General features: G+C 54.9%; 2 protein-coding genes and 1 pseudogene across 2 annotated transcripts in view; 2 read left to right on the top strand and 1 right to left on the bottom strand.

Annotated features, from left to right (window-relative positions):
* Nucleotides 1–1189, top strand: part of UBASH3A (ubiquitin associated and SH3 domain containing A) — a 29876-nt gene extending 28687 nt beyond the window's left edge. The window contains exon 14 of the mRNA XM_015593075.1: nt 549–1189. Within this exon, the coding sequence (XP_015448561.1) occupies nt 549–683 (135 nt within the window). The 3' untranslated portion in view covers nt 684–1189. The remainder of the gene's footprint in view (nt 1–548) is intronic.
* A 191-nt stretch (nt 1190–1380) lies between these two features.
* Nucleotides 1381–1498, top strand: LOC112483813 (annotated as a pseudogene).
* Nucleotides 1499–6360: 4862 nt separating this feature from the next.
* The window catches only part of RSPH1 (radial spoke head 1 homolog), a 14698-nt gene continuing 3029 nt past the window's right edge, over nt 6361–18029 (bottom strand). Inside the window, exons 4-9 of the mRNA XM_006916724.3 lie at nt 16950–17040; nt 16369–16504; nt 13395–13466; nt 9072–9231; nt 8142–8294; nt 6361–6716 (exon numbers count right to left, since the gene is read on the bottom strand). Coding sequence (XP_006916786.1) covers nt 6664–6716; nt 8142–8294; nt 9072–9231; nt 13395–13466; nt 16369–16504; nt 16950–17040 — 665 coding nt within the window. The 3' untranslated portion in view covers nt 6361–6663. The remainder of the gene's footprint in view (nt 6717–8141; nt 8295–9071; nt 9232–13394; nt 13467–16368; nt 16505–16949; nt 17041–18029) is intronic.

The following is an 18029-nucleotide window of genomic DNA, read 5'->3' as shown; positions in this document are numbered from 1 at the left end:
CCACTGCCACGTGCTGGAAATTTTGCAAATTTCATCTGACCGAGGAATGTCCAGATGTTAGAAAGAGAGGAAAAAGGAAAGAAAAACACGAAATAAAAGACCCTGAGCAGCAAGGTGCCCTCGCACACGTCCGTTTACCGACGAAGCAATCGTCTCAGGTTCCGCGCTGTCATTTTTTCTAGGGTCTGAAAACCCAACACCTGTATCTTTTTGTGATGCTAAATTCAAGAGTGTCAGCCGCTCTGTAAGGGGCAGACGGGGCTTCTCGGCCCTGGCGCTGTGACGCCTGGGCAGGTAACTGGCACGGGGCCCGTGCCGCGTGCTTTGGGAAGATGGCGGCACCCCAGCCTCCACCCCTAGATCCAGCAGCGCCCCAGTAGTGACAAACAGGGATGTCTGCAGACGGCTCCCACCATCCTGGTGGCCACCAGGCAGCAAGGCCAATGGGCCAGCCTCCGAGGGGCGGGGACACCCGTCAGCTGGCATTAGAACGAGTGTACGACCCATCGGCCTGGTAGGAATATTAATGGAACCGAATTCTGTTCCAGATCCCCTCTCTCGGGATGTGCTTCTGCGAAGAAAAGAAGGGGGGAAAGTGGGAGCTGGCGGCCCCCCCAGTGACGACGCTGACCCACGGCTCCAACTCGGCGTTTAACTGGAGGAGCTGGGTCCTGGGCAGCTGAGGCCCTCGGGCCTGCGCCCTGCGTGCGACCCGCAGCTCCAGGGCTGCCTCGGTCTCCCCGACGTGAGGTGCAGAAGCACGAAGCGCACTTTGAGAGCCCCTCGGCCGCGGGGTGCCACCCTGCCCCGCGCGCCCCTGCCACGCGGCCCGGAGGTAAACGAGGAAGTTTGCCTCTGACGTTCAGGAATTAAAGCCCCACCAGACCCACGCGCCAGAAGGACACGCCGCTTTGTGCTCTATGTCCTCATGCGTCAAGTCCCCAACCCTTTCCTCCTGTTTCTGTTCCCATCACTCCGGCTACGTCCACACGGGCGGGGAGGGGTGGAGGAGTCAATGAGACGGAACACGAAGCCACACAGCAGCCCCCAGGGCCTGCTTTCCTGTTGCTGCTATGACAAAGCACAGCAGAGCGGTGAAGATGGCACGAATTTTTTAACACACACACACGCACACGATCGGCTCTGGGGCAGCTCTGGAGCTCAGGCGGTCTGAGGCGGGCCAGCAGGCGGCATTTTTTTTTTCCTCGCCCGTCCAGCTCGTACAGCCACCCCGACTCCAGCCTCTATCTGCAAGGACGGTGGTCAAACCTCCCTCCCCTCTGCTTCTGACCGTCCTGTCTCCCTTCCGTAAAGTCCCTTTGATGACATTGGCCCACAAGATAATCCAGGATGACCTCCCCATCTCAAAATCCTCAACTTGTCTGCGGCCATGCCACCCCAGACAAGCCCGATCCCGTCTGATCTCGGAAGCTAAGCAGGTCGGGCCTGGTTAGTCCTTGGATGGGAGACCACCTAGGAAGACCAGGTGCTGTAGGCGTAAAAAATAAAAAAATAATAAGAGATCGTAAGCTGACCAGGTCTTTGCAGTCTGTGAGGTCCACCAAGGGCTGCCTCGCCTAGAACGTGAAAAAATGGAAAAGGAGAAAATAAATCCTTAACTGGTCCCACCCGCAGAGCCCCTTCCACACCCTCGCAGGGCGGGGATTAGGACGAAGATGCCTTTGGGGGCCGCTCCCGAGCCTGCCACTTTCCCACACACCAGGCCGCTTTTACGGGGCCCGGGCGTGAGAATGTGAGGGCCCCCACCTTGGCACAGCTCCTTTTTAGCTTCTCTTTTCCCCCTTTCCGATTGAGTGGAGGCGGAGGCGGACTTTGCACCAGGACAGAGAAACCAGAGGGAGACCCGCCAGCACAGTGAAGTCCGCCCGGCGGGTGAGTGCAGTGGCGCCTCTGGCTTTGAGGAGTTGGTCCAGGCGGTGGATGGGGGTCTCCCCAGTGGGGTCCTATCGCCCCATCCCTGCTGAAGAAGAAGTCATCCAGGTGCCCAGGGGCAGAGCATTGTCATTGTAGGAGGTGCTGCCCGCCCCGCAATCCCTCTGTGAGTTCTTCTGGATACGCCGGTGCCACGCCGACCGTGCCGATCAAGGTCAGAAAGATGATGTCTATATGTAAATCGGTCCCCAAGGTGATCACAGTCTAATCAGAATCGTGAGAAGGATTTCTTAGGGAGAGAGGAGTGGATTCCAAACTTCGTGTGGAAAAACGAATATCCAGGAAAAACTAACGAAATCCAAAAAGAGAAATGGGATTAGACACGGTCTAGAGCTACAATAATGGAAACGGTGTGGCAGGAACCGTGGGTTTTAGATAAAGAACACGGATGTGAGCAGAGGCACCAGGGGCTGGCCCTAAAACCTGTGGGTGACCGCACACGGTAACGCGGGCGACGGAGGGTCAGGGCAGTTAGATGGTTAAGTCGACGGTGTTGGGACGATAAGGCCACCATCTGGGAAGAAGAAGGTTGGACTTATCCTCATTCATTACACACACACACACACACACACACACACGCGCACATACACCCCACACACACGCACACACGCGCGCGCGCACACACGCACGCACGCACACACGCACACGCACACACCCCACGCACACGCACGCACACACACACACACACACACGCACACGCACACACACGCACGCACACGCGCACACGCACGCACACACACACGCACGCACGCACACACACACACGCACGCACACGATTTGAACATCGAAGGAAAGTGAACTCGTGAAACTATCAGAAGACATCTAAGAATTTCAAAAGTCACCTGAGTGGGGGGGGTTCTTTGTAAACATGACACAAAATCCCAGACTATAAAGGGAGAAATAGATGTGCTCAGCTGAGACATTCTTAAGTCTGTGCTTTAAAAAGCACCATAAGCAATGTTTTCCAAGTAAAAGGCGAGTTTGCAAAGCACCCGCCCCCGCCCACCAAGGGGCCCCCTCTGAACCTCCAGGGCACGTTTGTCCTAAAGACCCCAGTGTCTTCCGCAGCAGTCCGCTTTGTTCTGCCGTGTACTGTCCCTTCTTTGTGTGGACAATGCTTCAAAGGGTTGCGCTCGTGAGCACGTGCCAACCTCACCGCCAGCCCGGGACCTGGGCGGCCGCGGCGCGTGGCGCATCGGACCGTGATGCACTTGCGAAGCTGCTCCGTCCGTGTCATTCGGTTTCCCGGCCGCAGCCCTGTCGGCACTTGGGGATGACAATTCTCTGCCACGGGGCCGTCCTGCGCGCTGTGGGATGCTTCGCAGCACCCTTGGCCTTGCCCCAGTAACACACCAGTTACGCCGCCCCACCCGTTAGGACAACCAGAACGTCCCCAGATGCTGCCAGTGTGCCCGGGGAGCCAAGTCACCCCGACTGAGAACCACGGATTCTCAACGAGTTCCCCTCACAGAGGGGCGGAGAGCCGGGTCCCGGGTGGCGTGTCGAGTGCTCGGGCTCGCCACGACGGGCAGGGGGTGCCGCCGAAGCCTGAGTCGCTGTTCTGTCCACCCGCTGAGCATGCGTACAGTTATAGAGACGAACGTCAGAAAAAGACCTGTCCCCGTCTTCAGCTGAGCGGCTGGAGATGCTCCGAAGGGCAGGGTTCAGCGTACAGAGGACAGCGGAAGTCCAGGTGTGACCTGGAACTTGGGGTCACACCGGTGACAGCGGCGTGAGCCTAGGTGGGGGAGCTGCACGTGGAGCCAGCCAGGGCAGCACTGAGTGGGCCCTTCCGTCGTGCTGGCCAGGTCCTGCTGATGGCCGGGCCTCCTTTCTACTCTGTTAGTCCATTTGACCGAGGCCCCCCAAATTCTAGACCTTGAGGGTGCGACATAAACTCTGCAGAGTCCTTGGACCCAGGCTTCCCATGGCGGTTACCGCAGCAGAGGCATCTTCTCCTCCACCCCCACCCCAGACCCTTTCCTTGCTCCCCCAAGGGCCAGCAGGCAGCAAACGCCCACCAATTCGTGGGGTATCAGGAAGGAGAATCCGGTAACGGAGACCTTTGTTATCCAGTGTAGACGGACACCAACAGCAGCACCATGTGACAGGGTGACGCTGGGCCCCAGGAGACCTGGACTTGACCCCAGGTCTGTCCTCTACTCACTGAGGGCTTAGGCACGACCCCGTGTGCCTGGGGGTCACGGCTGTAACACGATGCAGCCTGTCAGCAGGCCGTGGGCCACGGCGTCCTGTCCCTCTGTCCTGGAGGAGCTGTCCCCTCCTCCGCAGGCTGACCTGGAGCGTCTGTGTCAATCTCCACGGTCCCGCCATGGCTGGTTCCAAGCCACCAACGTTTTAACAATCAATTTACAAAATGCCCCAAAATTTAAAACGGCTCTCGTGAGCTGGTCCGAGCGGCCCAGCCAAGGTCAGCCTCGGCGAGAAGGGACTCGCACGGCCGTGCACTTCAGGCTGGCGTCGCTTCCTGCCAAAGGAACAATAGTGTCTCCAGCACGGGCCCCCAGCTGGCGGTAGTTTGTCTCATCAGCCCCAGGGACTGACACGAACATGCCATGCGTTTGGAGAGGGCCGATGGGGAACCGGACGTTCACGGCGGCAGGACAGCACCCCACGCCTTGCTTTGAGCGCAAGGGGGCGGGGGAGGGGTCAGACCACCACCCTGTCCCGAGCCGGGGTCCCCACGGACAGTGGGTCACCCGGACGTGCTCTCTCTTCTGATTAATGGAACGGGACCGGTGAACTCAGCTCACCGCTCACCTCCGACGGGGCCATCGGGCCGTGAGCTGCAATTCTGGACAATGAGAAACGGGGGTGGAAGGGGCGAGGGAAGCCAGGTGCAGCCCGGCGGGGAGGTGTTCTGCTCAGTCTCCCCGAAACCGGCAGTGCGAGGGGGCCGTCCAAGAGAAAGACTGGGGGGCAGAGGGGTGTCCCAGGACGCGCACCACGCGGGGGCCCCTCCCAGACCCTGACGGCGTGGTCGCACCGTGACGGGTTTTTGTGCATTCTGCGGAAGTGAAGTATTTTAACCACGGTCACCTAAGTCCTCTGTCTCCTCTCTCTCTGACTCACTCAGACACGTGTCCCCGCACAATGAGCGACACTGGAGCGAGCGTGGGCATTTTTAGATGTTTAGGGAAGCACTGAGCGAGCTGAACTGGGGAGAGTTAGCGTCTGGGACGGTGGGACACACGGACATGGTTTCCAGCGGCTTCCACGTGTCCCCTTGGTGCCAGCTGTTCTGGAATAACTTCCGGAAATACTCTCGCCACCCATTTTGATCACTTACCCACCATTGTGACAAACGGGTGTGGGGTCACAGGTCAAACTTCAACATGAATTTGTCCCATGGGTCCAGCAGCCTCGTATGTGGGGTGATTGCATCCTCAGCCGTGTACGGATGTGGGGGCCAGTCCTTGCTGGCGCCTAGACAAACCGGACAGCCCGAGTCAGCGGCACGAGGGTGCGGCCCGTCCAGGTTTTGGCGGGAATCACGGCCGTGGGATTTGTTACAACTCCTGCTTGTGGTGCACAATCCCGTAGCAGAGTTACGAGCAGCAACATGTCCAAGTGTGAAGACAAAGGTCGCATGCCACTCTACTATCAATAACTAATAAACCACACTACAGGAACAACTGTAATTATCTTTTTCATCTCCCTAGAGAAAACATTTCAAAATTAGTGTCGTAAGAAGAGGCAACCGAAGAGCACTCTGAAAAAGCGGCATTGTGGTGCCACATCAGGCAATGAGCCAACGGCGGGGCCGATGCCTTTCCGGATGCGGTGAATGTGTCCACTTTCTCCTTTGTCCTTTGTTTGAAATTTCTTTTTTTATTCTAAACAAATGTTTTAATGTGATCTTGTATTCGTCACGCTGTACACTTTTTCTCGAAGTGGCCCCGTGTTGAGGGTTAGCAAAGCCAGATGCAGCACGGGACCCGGGGCTGGGCAGGCGAACCGCAAGGACATGGGATGGAGGACACCTGCCTTCTGAGTGGCTCTGGGGACAGAGGAGGCCGGCTGAGGTGGAGCTGGTCATAGGGAAGGCAGGGGCTTGTGACTTTTCAGCACCGGGGCCTGAACTAGTGGCTAGGGACATAAAGGAGGAGCCAGGATGGCCAACGCTCAAGAAATTCGAAGGCGGCCTAGGTGATGGCCTCCTGGCAGACCTGAACAGTGTATGCACAGGCCAAGGCCATGCCTGCGGGCAGCCCCACCCTTCGGCCCTCACGGGGACCCATCGGGGGACCTCAGAATCCACAGGGACCTGCTGACACTGTGGGAAGGGCAGGAGCAAGGCCTCCAGCCGCAGCTGCCGGCGTCGCCCGAGCCCGGAGTGTGTCTATGACGCGATGTTTCAGGAGAATCGCACCCAGAGGATATTCACCCTGCAGCTGCTCCACCAGCCCCGCGGGGGACACGCAGCACCAGCTTCCGCGGAGTTAACGGCTGTTTGACCGTTTGTACCAGGGAAAACACCAGCGGAAAACCCAGGAATAAACGAGCCTGTAGTTCTCGGTTTAAAGAACTTGCAGTCGAGGCTGTTTCACAAACAAAGCATATGGAGGAAATTTATTTGCAATTGGAAACCATTTTCACAAACGACTAAGTAAGAAAGGTGAGTCATCGCTCGGTGTTAACCGCGCGAGGGACAGGCATCTCGGTGGCCGGCTCCGGGCTCCGGGCCCCTCAGTCTGGAGGACCCATTTGTTTGCTTTCTTCCTCTTCAAAACTCACATTTCCTGAGAAGAGAGGGGGCACATGAATGCATTCGATAACTAATATTTTTCTATTTAAAAATGTTTGATTTGCTAACAGATCTGTAATAAATAATATAAATATTAAACATTTATCAGGCAAAAAAAAAATGGAGTGTTCATTTTTATACAATACAGACGTTTATAGCTTCCCTTCTGGCACCAGGTACAGACAGAGCGAGGCGAGGCTGCCGGTGGGGACCCGCCCCCCCATGTGTCCCGCGGGGGGACTGCTCTCCGCCCGTGCCACACCCCTCCCTGGTGCCGGCCCTTCCGTCACCTCTCAGCCCTCTCAGCTCACCTGGGGTCCGACCCTCCCAGAAACACTTCCTAATGCCGCCCCCGGTCAGTCAGGCCCCCGGTCCTGTTCCCGGCAGCCACACGGCTGTCACGCTGCAGTCCAGCCGCGATGTCCCGTGAGCGTCCCAGCAGTCCCGTGGGGCTGAGCTCTGCTGCTCAGATGCTGTACGGACAGGAGCCCACAGAGCCCCGCGGCCACTGCGCCTCCGAGGGGTCCTCCTCGCTGCATCACGTGAACGAGGGACGCAGGGAGGGGAGGGCAAGGGGTCACCTGGCCACTAACTGGTGCAGCCAGGTTTCTACCCCAAGACGCTTGGCCGTGGCACACAATTCTTGGTGTGTGACTACAGTATCTAAGGTCGCACTGCTGACGGAAGCCCGCTCTCTGTATGTTTAAAGTATTTGGATAAAAAATGCTTCTATGTGATTTAGTTCGGGTATTATTTTCAAAAGAAAGGGAAAGCTATTTGCTCTTAATATACAGCAGAGACAAACTAGGTCGCCCAGGGTCCCAGGCCCGGGGACCACAAACGCCAGGCTGTTCCCGGACCATCAGCCACCGGTGTCCGCTGCACAGAGACGCAGGAAATCGTTTTGAAGGAAGGGAACCCTCGCTGCTCTTTCGGGCTCTGCCCTCAGCACGCGGGGACAGATGTTTACAATTCCAAGAACCGGGAGCCCAGGTTCACTGGCGGTCACACCCCTGCCCCAGACCCGCCAGGCCAAGCTCCTGGATTAATGGCACATCAAACCCACTTGGAAAGGGCCGGCCCCCGGCAGCGCCAGTGCCTGCGCAGGGCCCCGCGGCTCCGCCACGGCAAACCGTGGAGTGGAATGATGCCATGACGTCCGTTCCCAGCGGGGCTGTGCAGCCCAGGCCGGCTCTCCCGGAGGGGCCGGCGGTCAGCGAGAGGTGGACGCCAGGGGCTCGCCGGGTCCCCGCTGGCGCTGCCGCCCTGGGAGGTTTGCAGGAGCGCCGAGCGGGGAGCAGCCTGGGTCCCTGGGGGTCCTCGGAGACCCCGTCCCGGGTCCTCGGGCCTGGCCCAGGGCTGGCCTCCGCCAGCTGCGCCCCCCCTTCGCCCATCTCCCCGGCCCGGAGCCCGGGCTCACCCTGGTCCATGGAGTCGAAGCGGAACTCCTCGCGGTCGCTCTCGCGGGCCTCGTCCCTGAAGGACTCGCCGTCGTCCTCCGCAGGCCGCAGGAAATCCTCGCCCTCCGACAGGTCGGTCAGCGGCTGGACCTCCTCCCTGGACTCCGTGCCGCCTGCGAGGAAACGGAGGAGGGCGGAGTGGCGCGGAGGGCGGGCCCGTGCCGCGCATGCGCCCCGCCTGCCTCTGGGCGCCGCCCCGCCCAGCTGAAGTAGCCCAGCCCCGCCAGGCCTGGCCAGCAGGGCGTCCCGTGCCCAGTCACAGTGACTCCACTTCCCACGGGTTGTGACCGCCACCTGGAGAAGGGGAAGCTCTCCGTTCCCAGGGTTCTCGAGATGATGGCGATGAGCTCTGGTCTCCAAAGGGAAGAGGACAGAGCCAAGGCCCAGAGAGCAGACACCTGCGGCCTGATCCAGCCGCACCTGACGCTGTCCCGCCCTGGCCGTCGGCCCTGTCAGTACCGTCCCACCGGGGCCGACGTGAGTTGGGGTTCAGCCACGTCCCATAGAAGGACGAGCACCCAGTGCGACCTCCTCCACCGTGCCGGTCAGCTCGACCCTTTCTCAGGATGACCACGGGGATGGGCGTGGAGAGGTGCAGCCCAGACCCTCTTCAGGGACGGGCTAGTCACCCAGCTGCTGTCACTGCCTTGCCCGAGGTCCTGCCCACAGCTGATCACTGACCAAAGGACAGTGTTTTCTATTCTAACTCTGGGGCTTCCACAGAATCAGCCAAGGTTGTTGGGGACCCGCTCTGCACCCCGGGAAGCTCTGGTCCCAAACGCTCTCCTGAATGTCGCCCCACACACAGAAGGGACCCTGCGTCAGCCCCTCAGGGAGCCGGCCCACAGCCTGTGCAGAGGCTGAGCATGGCTGGTCCCGCAGCCCCGTACCCTCCAGCACTGGAGCCTCTTCCTGGCCAGGCACGTCCGTGGATGGCCGCCCCTCAGGCAGGCTCGGCGTCCACAGGGCCAGTTCTGTGATCTTGGTGGCTTTCCATTTCGGAACGACAGCTATTAATGTCTCCTCCTCCTCCTCCTCTTCTCCTCGCTCCTGTTTTAAGTTTAAAAATGTGAATTGGCGGAAACTTTGTATGGAATCCTTAAAGCAAGGGGAGAAAGAACAGGTTTTTAATCGTATTTGAGCATTTTTATAACACGACTCGGTGATCAGGTCGATTGCCAACCATCCAGTGTACAATCTGAGGGTTGAAAGGGGCTCACAAAGGAACCAGGATGAGAAACGGCGGTGCGGTGGGGCTCTGCGCCCACGCTCTCCCCTCCGAAGCCAGGACATCCCCAGGCTCTCTCTTCCCAGCTGTCTGGAACGGTTCAGAAATGACCGAGATAAATGCCTTTTTCAGCGGCTCAGCCACATTTTCCTGCTCTCAGATACTTTATCTATAATAAAGCCAATATCACGGTAATAAAAGGCCTAACAACAAGCTAAGACAACCCTAGAATGATATCAGCGGGCAGAAACACTAAAGCTCCAGTCTCAGGACTTACGGAAGGAAAATAAATTCCAGAGCAGCCACTTTCCGACGCTGCAGCCCACAGAGGAGACCCATGGGCCAGCCCCAAGCACAGACCCGGAGCAGCACCCACGTGCTCATCTCCACCCCCAGCTCCCCCGAGATTCTCTACTTCGTTCCGTTTCACGTTTCAAAACATCGCTCACAACCCACTAAACTGGCGTCGTGACTCAGGAACGGGCTGTGACGTGTACTCCGAAAGGCGTTCTACGGCTATAGCATCGGTAAACTTTTCTGTCACCGATTTGGGGTTTTGCTGGCCCTCTGGTGTCTGCAGCAACCACTAACCTTGAGGTTGCAGTCCAGAGCGGCCACAGGGGACATAGCCAGCATAGCTGGGCGCCAGTAAGACCGTTTACAGAGTCACAGGTAGAACCCCGCGCCTGCGGGGGGGTGGTGTGAAATGGTGCCACCGCAGTGAAAACATTTGGCGCTTCTCAAGAAACGAACCCTAGAATTACCAGAGGACCCAGGAATTCCACTCCTAGGTACTCGCCCGGAAGAACTGAGAAAGGTACTCAGACGCATCGTTGCCACCCGTGGTCACTGCAGCAATATTCACAGTAACCAAAAGGTGGAAGCATCCTAAGTGAATGGATGCACAAACAAAATGTGATGCAGACAGATGACAGATGATAGATAGAGATAGATAGATAGATAGAGAGATAGATAGATAGATAGAGATGATAGATAGATCGATAGATAGATAGATAGAGATGATAGATAGATCGATAGATAGATAGATAGAGATGATAGATAGATCGATAGATAGATAGATAGAGATGATAGATAGATCGATAGATAGATAGATAGAGATGATAGATAGATCGATAGATAGATAGATAGAGATGATAGATAGATCGATAGATAGATAGATAGAGATGATAGATAGATCGATAGATAGATAGATAGAGATGATAGATAGATCGATAGATAGATAGATAGAGATGATAGATAGATCGATAGATAGATAGATAGAGATGATAGATAGATCGATAGATAGATAGATAGAGATGATAGATAGATCGATAGATAGATAGATAGAGATGATAGATAGATCGATAGATAGATAGATAGAGATGATAGATAGATCGATAGATAGATAGATAGAGATGATAGATAGATCGATAGATAGATAGATAGAGATGATAGATAGATCGATAGATAGATAGATAGAGATGATAGATAGATCGATAGATAGATAGATAGAGATGATAGATAGATCGATAGATAGATAGATAGAGATGATAGATAGATCGATAGATAGATAGATAGAGATGATAGATAGATCGATAGATAGATAGATAGAGATGATAGATAGATCGATAGATAGATAGATAGAGATGATAGATAGATCGATAGATAGATAGATAGAGATGATAGATAGATCGATAGATAGATAGATAGAGATGATAGATAGATCGATAGATAGATAGATAGAGATGATAGATAGATCGATAGATAGATAGATAGAGATGATAGATAGATCGATAGATAGATAGATAGAGATGATAGATAGATCGATAGATAGATAGATAGAGATGATAGATAGATCGATAGATAGATAGATAGAGATGATAGATAGATCGATAGATAGATAGATAGAGATAGAGACGGATGGATGGATGGATGGATGGATGGAGAGAGAGAAAGACAGACAGACAGACAGACTGACTGACTAGGTAGACAGACAGACAGACAGACAGACAGACTGACTGACTAGGTACGTAATGGAAATTATTTAGCCGTGAAATGGAGGGAATTCTGACACCTGCTACGACATGGAAAACTCTGAAGACATCGTGCTGAGTGACACGACCCAGACGCAGGAGGACGGATGCCGTGTGATTCCACTCACATAAAATGCCAGGCTGGGCAAATTCACAGAACAGGAGCAGGTCAGAGGTTGTCGGGGGCTGAGGGGTCGGGGGAGGAGCTCGCGTTTCATGGGACAGAGCTCAGTTTGGGGCGAGGCCACGTTTTAGGGATGGACGGTGCCGATGGGGGCACAGTGTTGCGAATGTACTTAATGTCGCTGGGTTGTGCACTTACGAATGAGTAAAATGGCAAATTTTACGTTCTATGTATTTTACCAGAAATGAAAACAGAAACGTCCGGGTTGCCAGCTGTGCCGCAGCTCGTCATCCCTCCGCCAGAGGGCATGCGTTCCCTTTTTGGGGCCAAAAGAGAAAACGCCGGCTTTTCTGTCCCATCACAGTCTGACCATCGCCGGGAGCACAGTGGTGGCCGCAGACAACGGCCCTCGAGCCGTGTGCATGATTCACGGGTTCGCTCCTGACGGGAACAGTCCAGGGGCCTAGATCGGTGGGCCCCCCACCCCCCGGTGTCACCGATGTGCTTCCTATCTCCTCATCACCTTCTCATGTGTTTTATTTTTTATCACCTTCACAAGTTAAAATAACTGCTCCATCACCAGTAAGGCTCCGAAGGCCAGATTTGCTGCTAGAGGTGGCAGTGTGATGACCTTAGCAGACAGGTTCCTGCAGGCGCCGGGTAGGAGGTTCCAACCCCAGGGAGAGCCCAGCGAGAGCACTGAATACACTGATGTCACAAACCAACAGCAAAGCCAGTCGCCGTGTGTCAAGTCCGCGACTGCGTGAGCAAGGCGGCCACACGCACAGACACACGCGCTGAGTCGCAGGGCCGTGTGGGAGGGCGCCACGTCCCGGGCGACTCCTGGGAACACTCGTCACGTGCAGCCTGGACGCCCCGCGATCCAGGGAGGAACAGTGCTGGGGGAGCTGGGCCCTCGTTCTCAGCAACGACATCAAGCGTTTGGGCCATTTCGCATTTCGTAATTGACTAGGAAGACAACCGTGGCCACGAGGCTCGGCCGCTGCAGCAAAGGCGCCGCCCAGCAGAACGGGGCAAAGGCCAAGGGCACGGGTCGTCCTCAGCTCACGGGGATTCTGGTCCCGGCAGAGAGGGCGGACATCGCCTCGCAGACCTCAGGGGGCCATGGGCTGTTTTGAGGAACAAAGCGACTGTGGGGGAGCGACCGGAAGGAGAGAGAACGCCACGGGAGAGGGGACCACGAAAGGAGGGTGCCCCGGGGCCTGCCTGGGCAGTGGGGCACCCTGGGGGCGCAGGGGTGCTGGGGTGCCCGAGGTATTGCACTAAATTGCCAGTTATCTACAGTCTTCGGTCAGGTAACGACGACAGGCACACAGGACACAGACACCCTGCCTCTGCACACACACGCAGATTGGGATGCGTGATAATGACGATATTAGCTAGGAAACTTAATATGAACCAAAGAATATCCATGTCGTAGTAATGGGAAGTATTGGAAAAGAACAGAAAGAGAAAATTCTCAGTGGTGCGAGCCGCTCCCTGAAGCGCTGAGTTACTGGGTGAATTCGGCGACACCTCGGTGACAGACTTCCCTTGTCATTTCAGGGACCTAACCAACTGTCAGAGGCCTCTGGCTCGGGATGAGCTGGTTCCCCCGCACGGGAACGGCATCCAGACTTTACCAACGACTCTAAAACAGCATCGTTTAGTTCTGGACTAACACACGCCAGTGAGGAAGGAAAGTGGACATGAAGGTCCCCGCGAGCTGGCGTAGCCGCTCGCCTCGTCGGTCTGCGGGATCGATGGATGCCACTGAGCTGCCCCCGCGCCCACCAGTGCAGGAAACCGCATGTCCCCTGCCACTTACCACATCGGTGAGACGATATTCCCCGTGCTGCTCGCATCCAATATCGAACACGTACTTTCCGGAGCCAACGGGCTAGGAGCAAAGGGAAACCAAGGGGCACCTCACTCCTGGGTGTCAACTCCCAGGACAAAGTGCAAAATGCTTTAGAAACGTCACCCCCGAAAAACCGACCCGAACCATGTCATTGGGGAAAGGCTCATGGGCATCAAAGAATGCCTTTGTGAACTAATGGCCAACAGAAGTGCCAAGTGCAGGGTGTGTGTCCCCCCTTTTCAAGACTTGAACTGCATTTTATCTCTTTATAAAAGTAATGCATTTATTACAAACATTTCACCAAGCGACACCCACTGGCAAACTAGTGAGAGAGAGAATTATTAATAATATTTTGATATAGTTTCTGTAACCTTGTTTCTAGGACACGGTTTGTTTTTGTTTTTTTTTAAATAAAATTCTGATCATAATTACACATATTGACTCCTACTCTATTTTTACTTAGAATTAAGGCATGAACGACTTTCCATATTTACAGATATCCTTCCACGATCCCAGTTGTCAACTTGGTATTTTATTGCATCTGAGAATTATAATCGATTTTACTTGTTCGCTGTTGTCAACATTTGATCTGCTGACACTTTTCTTTGACAAAGACTGTTACAGGAAACACATTCAGGGTTAAATCTTTACGTGCGCTCTCGATGTATTCCTCAGGGTAAGTTCTCAGAAGTAACGTTTCTGGACAAACAGTATGTGCGATGTATGAACCAGAACGAGATGCTGAGAACGTTCGTTCCCAGAACAACATTTACGAGACTCTGAGTCCTCAAAATCTTGTTTTTCCCTAAGATTTCGTTCCATATTTTCCTGTACATATATATGGAATGAGGCTTCATCATTGTAAGCCACATCTTTTAAGTTACTGGCAGGGTTCAATTTTTTTTAACATTTCGACCATTTAGATCACATCGATCGATACGAGCGCTTCCTATATTAAACGTTGAAAATATTCAAACCTCATTTGTCACCTATCTCTTAAATTCTCCTTATAGCGTTTTCTGATCTGTAAGGGATTATTTTTATCAGGCAAAATCTCCTGGTTTTCCCTTTCTATTTCTGTGTAGAAAGTTTCTTTCCTCATTTCAAAGTGAATAAGTAGTCACCTGTTTTTCTACCTGTATTTTCTTGTTTACATTTAAATGTTTATTTCTTCTAGAAAGTATCTTCGTCTGTGTGCTGGAGGACAAACTCTGATGTAATGTTTCTCCCAAATGGGTACCAAGCACCATCTCTCCCCATCACCTCTTCATTAATGTGAAATGGCGCCCTCATCGAACGCTAAATTATTGTACGTACTCGTGTCTGCCTCTAGACTTTTTCTTTCGCCAAGCCGTCTAGCTCTATCCTAACGTCCCATGATTTGAATTACTGAAGCTTTATAGCATGTTTTAATAACTTGTTGGCAGAGATGTAAACAGGTCACTCCCTGAGGGAGAAAGTCAAAGCAGCGCTAAGTGTGTCGAGACCGGACTCACCAGGAATCAGGGGAATGAACATTAAAACGATGAGGTGACGTTTTTTTACCCCTTAGATTTGCAAAAAGTGTTGAAGACTGATAATATCCAAGGTCGGCGAGGACATGTGCTGAAGAGCCGCTCGTATCCTGTCAGCCCGAGTATAGACTGGCACAGCTCTTTAGAACAATTGGTAGCATCGGTCACGACTTCAAATATCGATACTTGTGGAGTCGGCAACTCCAGGATCTAACCTACGTGAATACTCCCAACTTTGCAAAAAGATAGGTGCTCTCTGTATGTGTTTGTGTCCCGATGTCGCGCGATCCTATTTCGGTAACTAAACCCCCCGCGCTGTGATTCCGTCTAAGCCGTATGGGCGTGTGCGCATGCGGGGCGCAGGAGGGTGGGGAGGGGGCGCGGCAGGGAGAAGGGGGGGCGGGGGCCGGAGCTCAAGGAGGGGGGATTCCGGTACTCGCGCACGATTTCTATAACTTTAAAGGGTTCACAGGCAGCAGAACGAAGCCTCCACTTTGGCTCTCGTTTTCCAGATGCATCTAAGTTCCCCGTATCCACTGATACTCGCCTGTTAACTTCTGTCAAATCCTCTTTCCCGCCACCCACCTCCCCACGCCGGAAGGTATCCCGCAAGCATTTTGCTGGGAGTTACATAAATACATTTGAGGAGAATGAGCTGTTCTACAAAGACTAAAAACGGAATCTGTAATTAGGGCATGAATTATACGTGAATGAGAACGGAGTTTTAAGAGGGTCCGCGGCCACTTCATTAAATCGATTAAGTGTTCCTATGCCAACTGCCAGCACCTCTCCTTGCTCAGCAAACTCTTTCTTCGGGGAAGGTGTCTGCTCGCCCCCTGACCAGCGCCATGACGAACGCCAGCGTGTCAGGGTTTCTCTGCATCCTACCACGGCTCAGACAAGAAGGACAAGTGAAGCCGCCGTGTCCTCCCAGCAGAGATGACTGATCACGGGTTCTGTGGACCCGGAGACTCGTCCGGACCACACCGCCACCAGGCGGGGTATGGTCTTCCTGCCCAGGCTCCAGCCTCCAGCCCCCAGGGGAAAGAAAGTCAAACCCGCACACGCTCAATGGCAGGAAATGTCCAGATGCCCCAGTCAAATGAGGACCTCTGATTCACCACCCGCCCCCCAGAGAAGGAGCACACACAGCAGGAGGTCAAGGGGCCCCGTGTTCCGATGGGACAGACCGTGGCTGCAGGAGAGTGGGCATTTTACAGAGATGCAGAGAAACAGGCCAAGCGTACCCCTCCCCCCCAGGGGGTGTCAGGATGCTCGGAGAGAGGCAAAGCTGCCCCATTTCCCGTGTTCAGAGGCGATGGGAGGGTTTCCCCAAGCTTTCAATATTTTCCGTTCCCACGATCACGCAGCCCGGGGAGGAGGGCGCTGGGTATCGCACCGGCAAACTTCGCTTCCCGCCGACTTACGTTTTTGTTCACGAACTTGCCCTGGTACCTGTGGTTCGTGTGGATAAGCTCGGCCGCGCCCTCTTGCTGTCCGTTGACCCAGGTACCCACGTACCTGCTGCCCGTCTCTGCGTAGACATAGGTGCCTTGGCCGTGCCTGGGTAAGACAGCAGCACAGTGCATTTTGTTGCCCAGCAGAGGAAAACCCTCCAGGTGTGTAAAACGGGTATTTCCATTGAGGGGGAGTCCCAGGCTGACGCGGGCTCACGAGCCACTGGTTCTGTATCTGCTCAGTCAAGCATGCCTCTTGCTCGGTGTGCCCAAGCACGGGGAGGCGTCACCTGCCAGACAGTGGGGGACCTTCCCGCAGGTCAGCTGGTGCTCCCGGGGAAGACGCAGCTGAGGCTCAGTTCCCCAGAAAGGTCTGTGTCCTCACGCCCCACGGCCAGCACCTGCCCGGTACTGCGTCGTCCCAGAGGCACCCCGTAAAGCCGCCATGGGTTCGAACGGCCTGGCAGAGCCGGCTCAGGGGCTTCTGTCATGTAAGACACTGCCATATTCTTATTACATGAATCGATCTATAGGACCGACGAGAAGCAAACCTTTGGTGAGCGAGCCACTCCCCAGTGTAGGTGTCGTTGTTGACGTAGTAGTACATGCCGTGGCCGTGCCTCTGGTCATTGGCCCACTCCCCTGGAAAGGGCGACACAAAAGCAGCCCGGGTAAGAAGGGAGCACCGTCTCCACCACCGTCTCCACCCTCCCTGACTTCCCTCGGCCCCTCGCCTCCCGGCCGGATGACGTGAAGTGTGGAGCCGGCTAAGGGAGGCTGGGTCGGGGGTCCGCCGGGGACGGGGCTGGGCAGGTGTATGTGTGGGGGGCCCAGTCGGCTGTCGTGCGAACATCAGGAGTCAGCCAGTCGGCCACACGGCAAGGGTTCAAACCAGGCTTGTCTGCCCCGTGGCCGCGGTCCCAACACCACGCTCCTTCAGCTGGTGTGTGTTTGGTGACCCAGCCACCACTCCAAGGCTCGACGGCCTGTCCTCGGCCACTTCCCACCTCGCCACCTGGCTCAAACGCGCCCTTGCAGCCTAGCCGCCCACGGCGGCCCCACACAGCTTCACGCGGATGGGCAGGGCGCCTTTGCCACCGGGGCCTCTGCGTGGACCCTTCCCTCACCCGAGTGTCCCTGCCCACTCGCCGCCGTGCAGGGCCCCGCTAATTCCTTGCCGACTGGATAGGAAATACCGAAACTAGCAAAGCTCTCATACAACGCGTAACACGCCTCGACCACAAAACAGCAGCAAACCAGCTAACAAACGCCGCCAGGTAAAAGGTGCCGAAGATCTCCCTGCACTGGAAACTCACAAAGTCCTCAGACCTTACAGCCCGCACGTGAGGGAGCTTAACAGCGGCTTCCAGAGCTGACAATCACCCCGAAACTGGACACGGCACTGCCCGTGACAAGTCGTCAAGCTCTTCTAGGTACATGTGTGTATGTACACATTTACACGTTGTTCAAATTATATTAACGTCTACGTTGAAATAAAAAGTGACAACAAAGTGATTAGGTTCATGAGGATGTGGAAAGAATTCAATTAAACCCTAAACTACATCGTTCAAAGTCGGTTTAAAAAGTGACAGCTGCCTCCTGAGACCTACAAAGTGACACAAAATTCCGGC

This window comes from Pteropus alecto, unplaced genomic scaffold (genome assembly GCF_000325575.1).
Source record: "Pteropus alecto unplaced genomic scaffold, ASM32557v1 scaffold97, whole genome shotgun sequence".
Taxonomy (NCBI): Eukaryota; Metazoa; Chordata; class Mammalia; order Chiroptera; family Pteropodidae; genus Pteropus; species Pteropus alecto.
The sequence above is the reverse complement of the archived record's forward strand: the minus strand, read 5'-3'. Positions and strand labels throughout refer to the sequence as shown.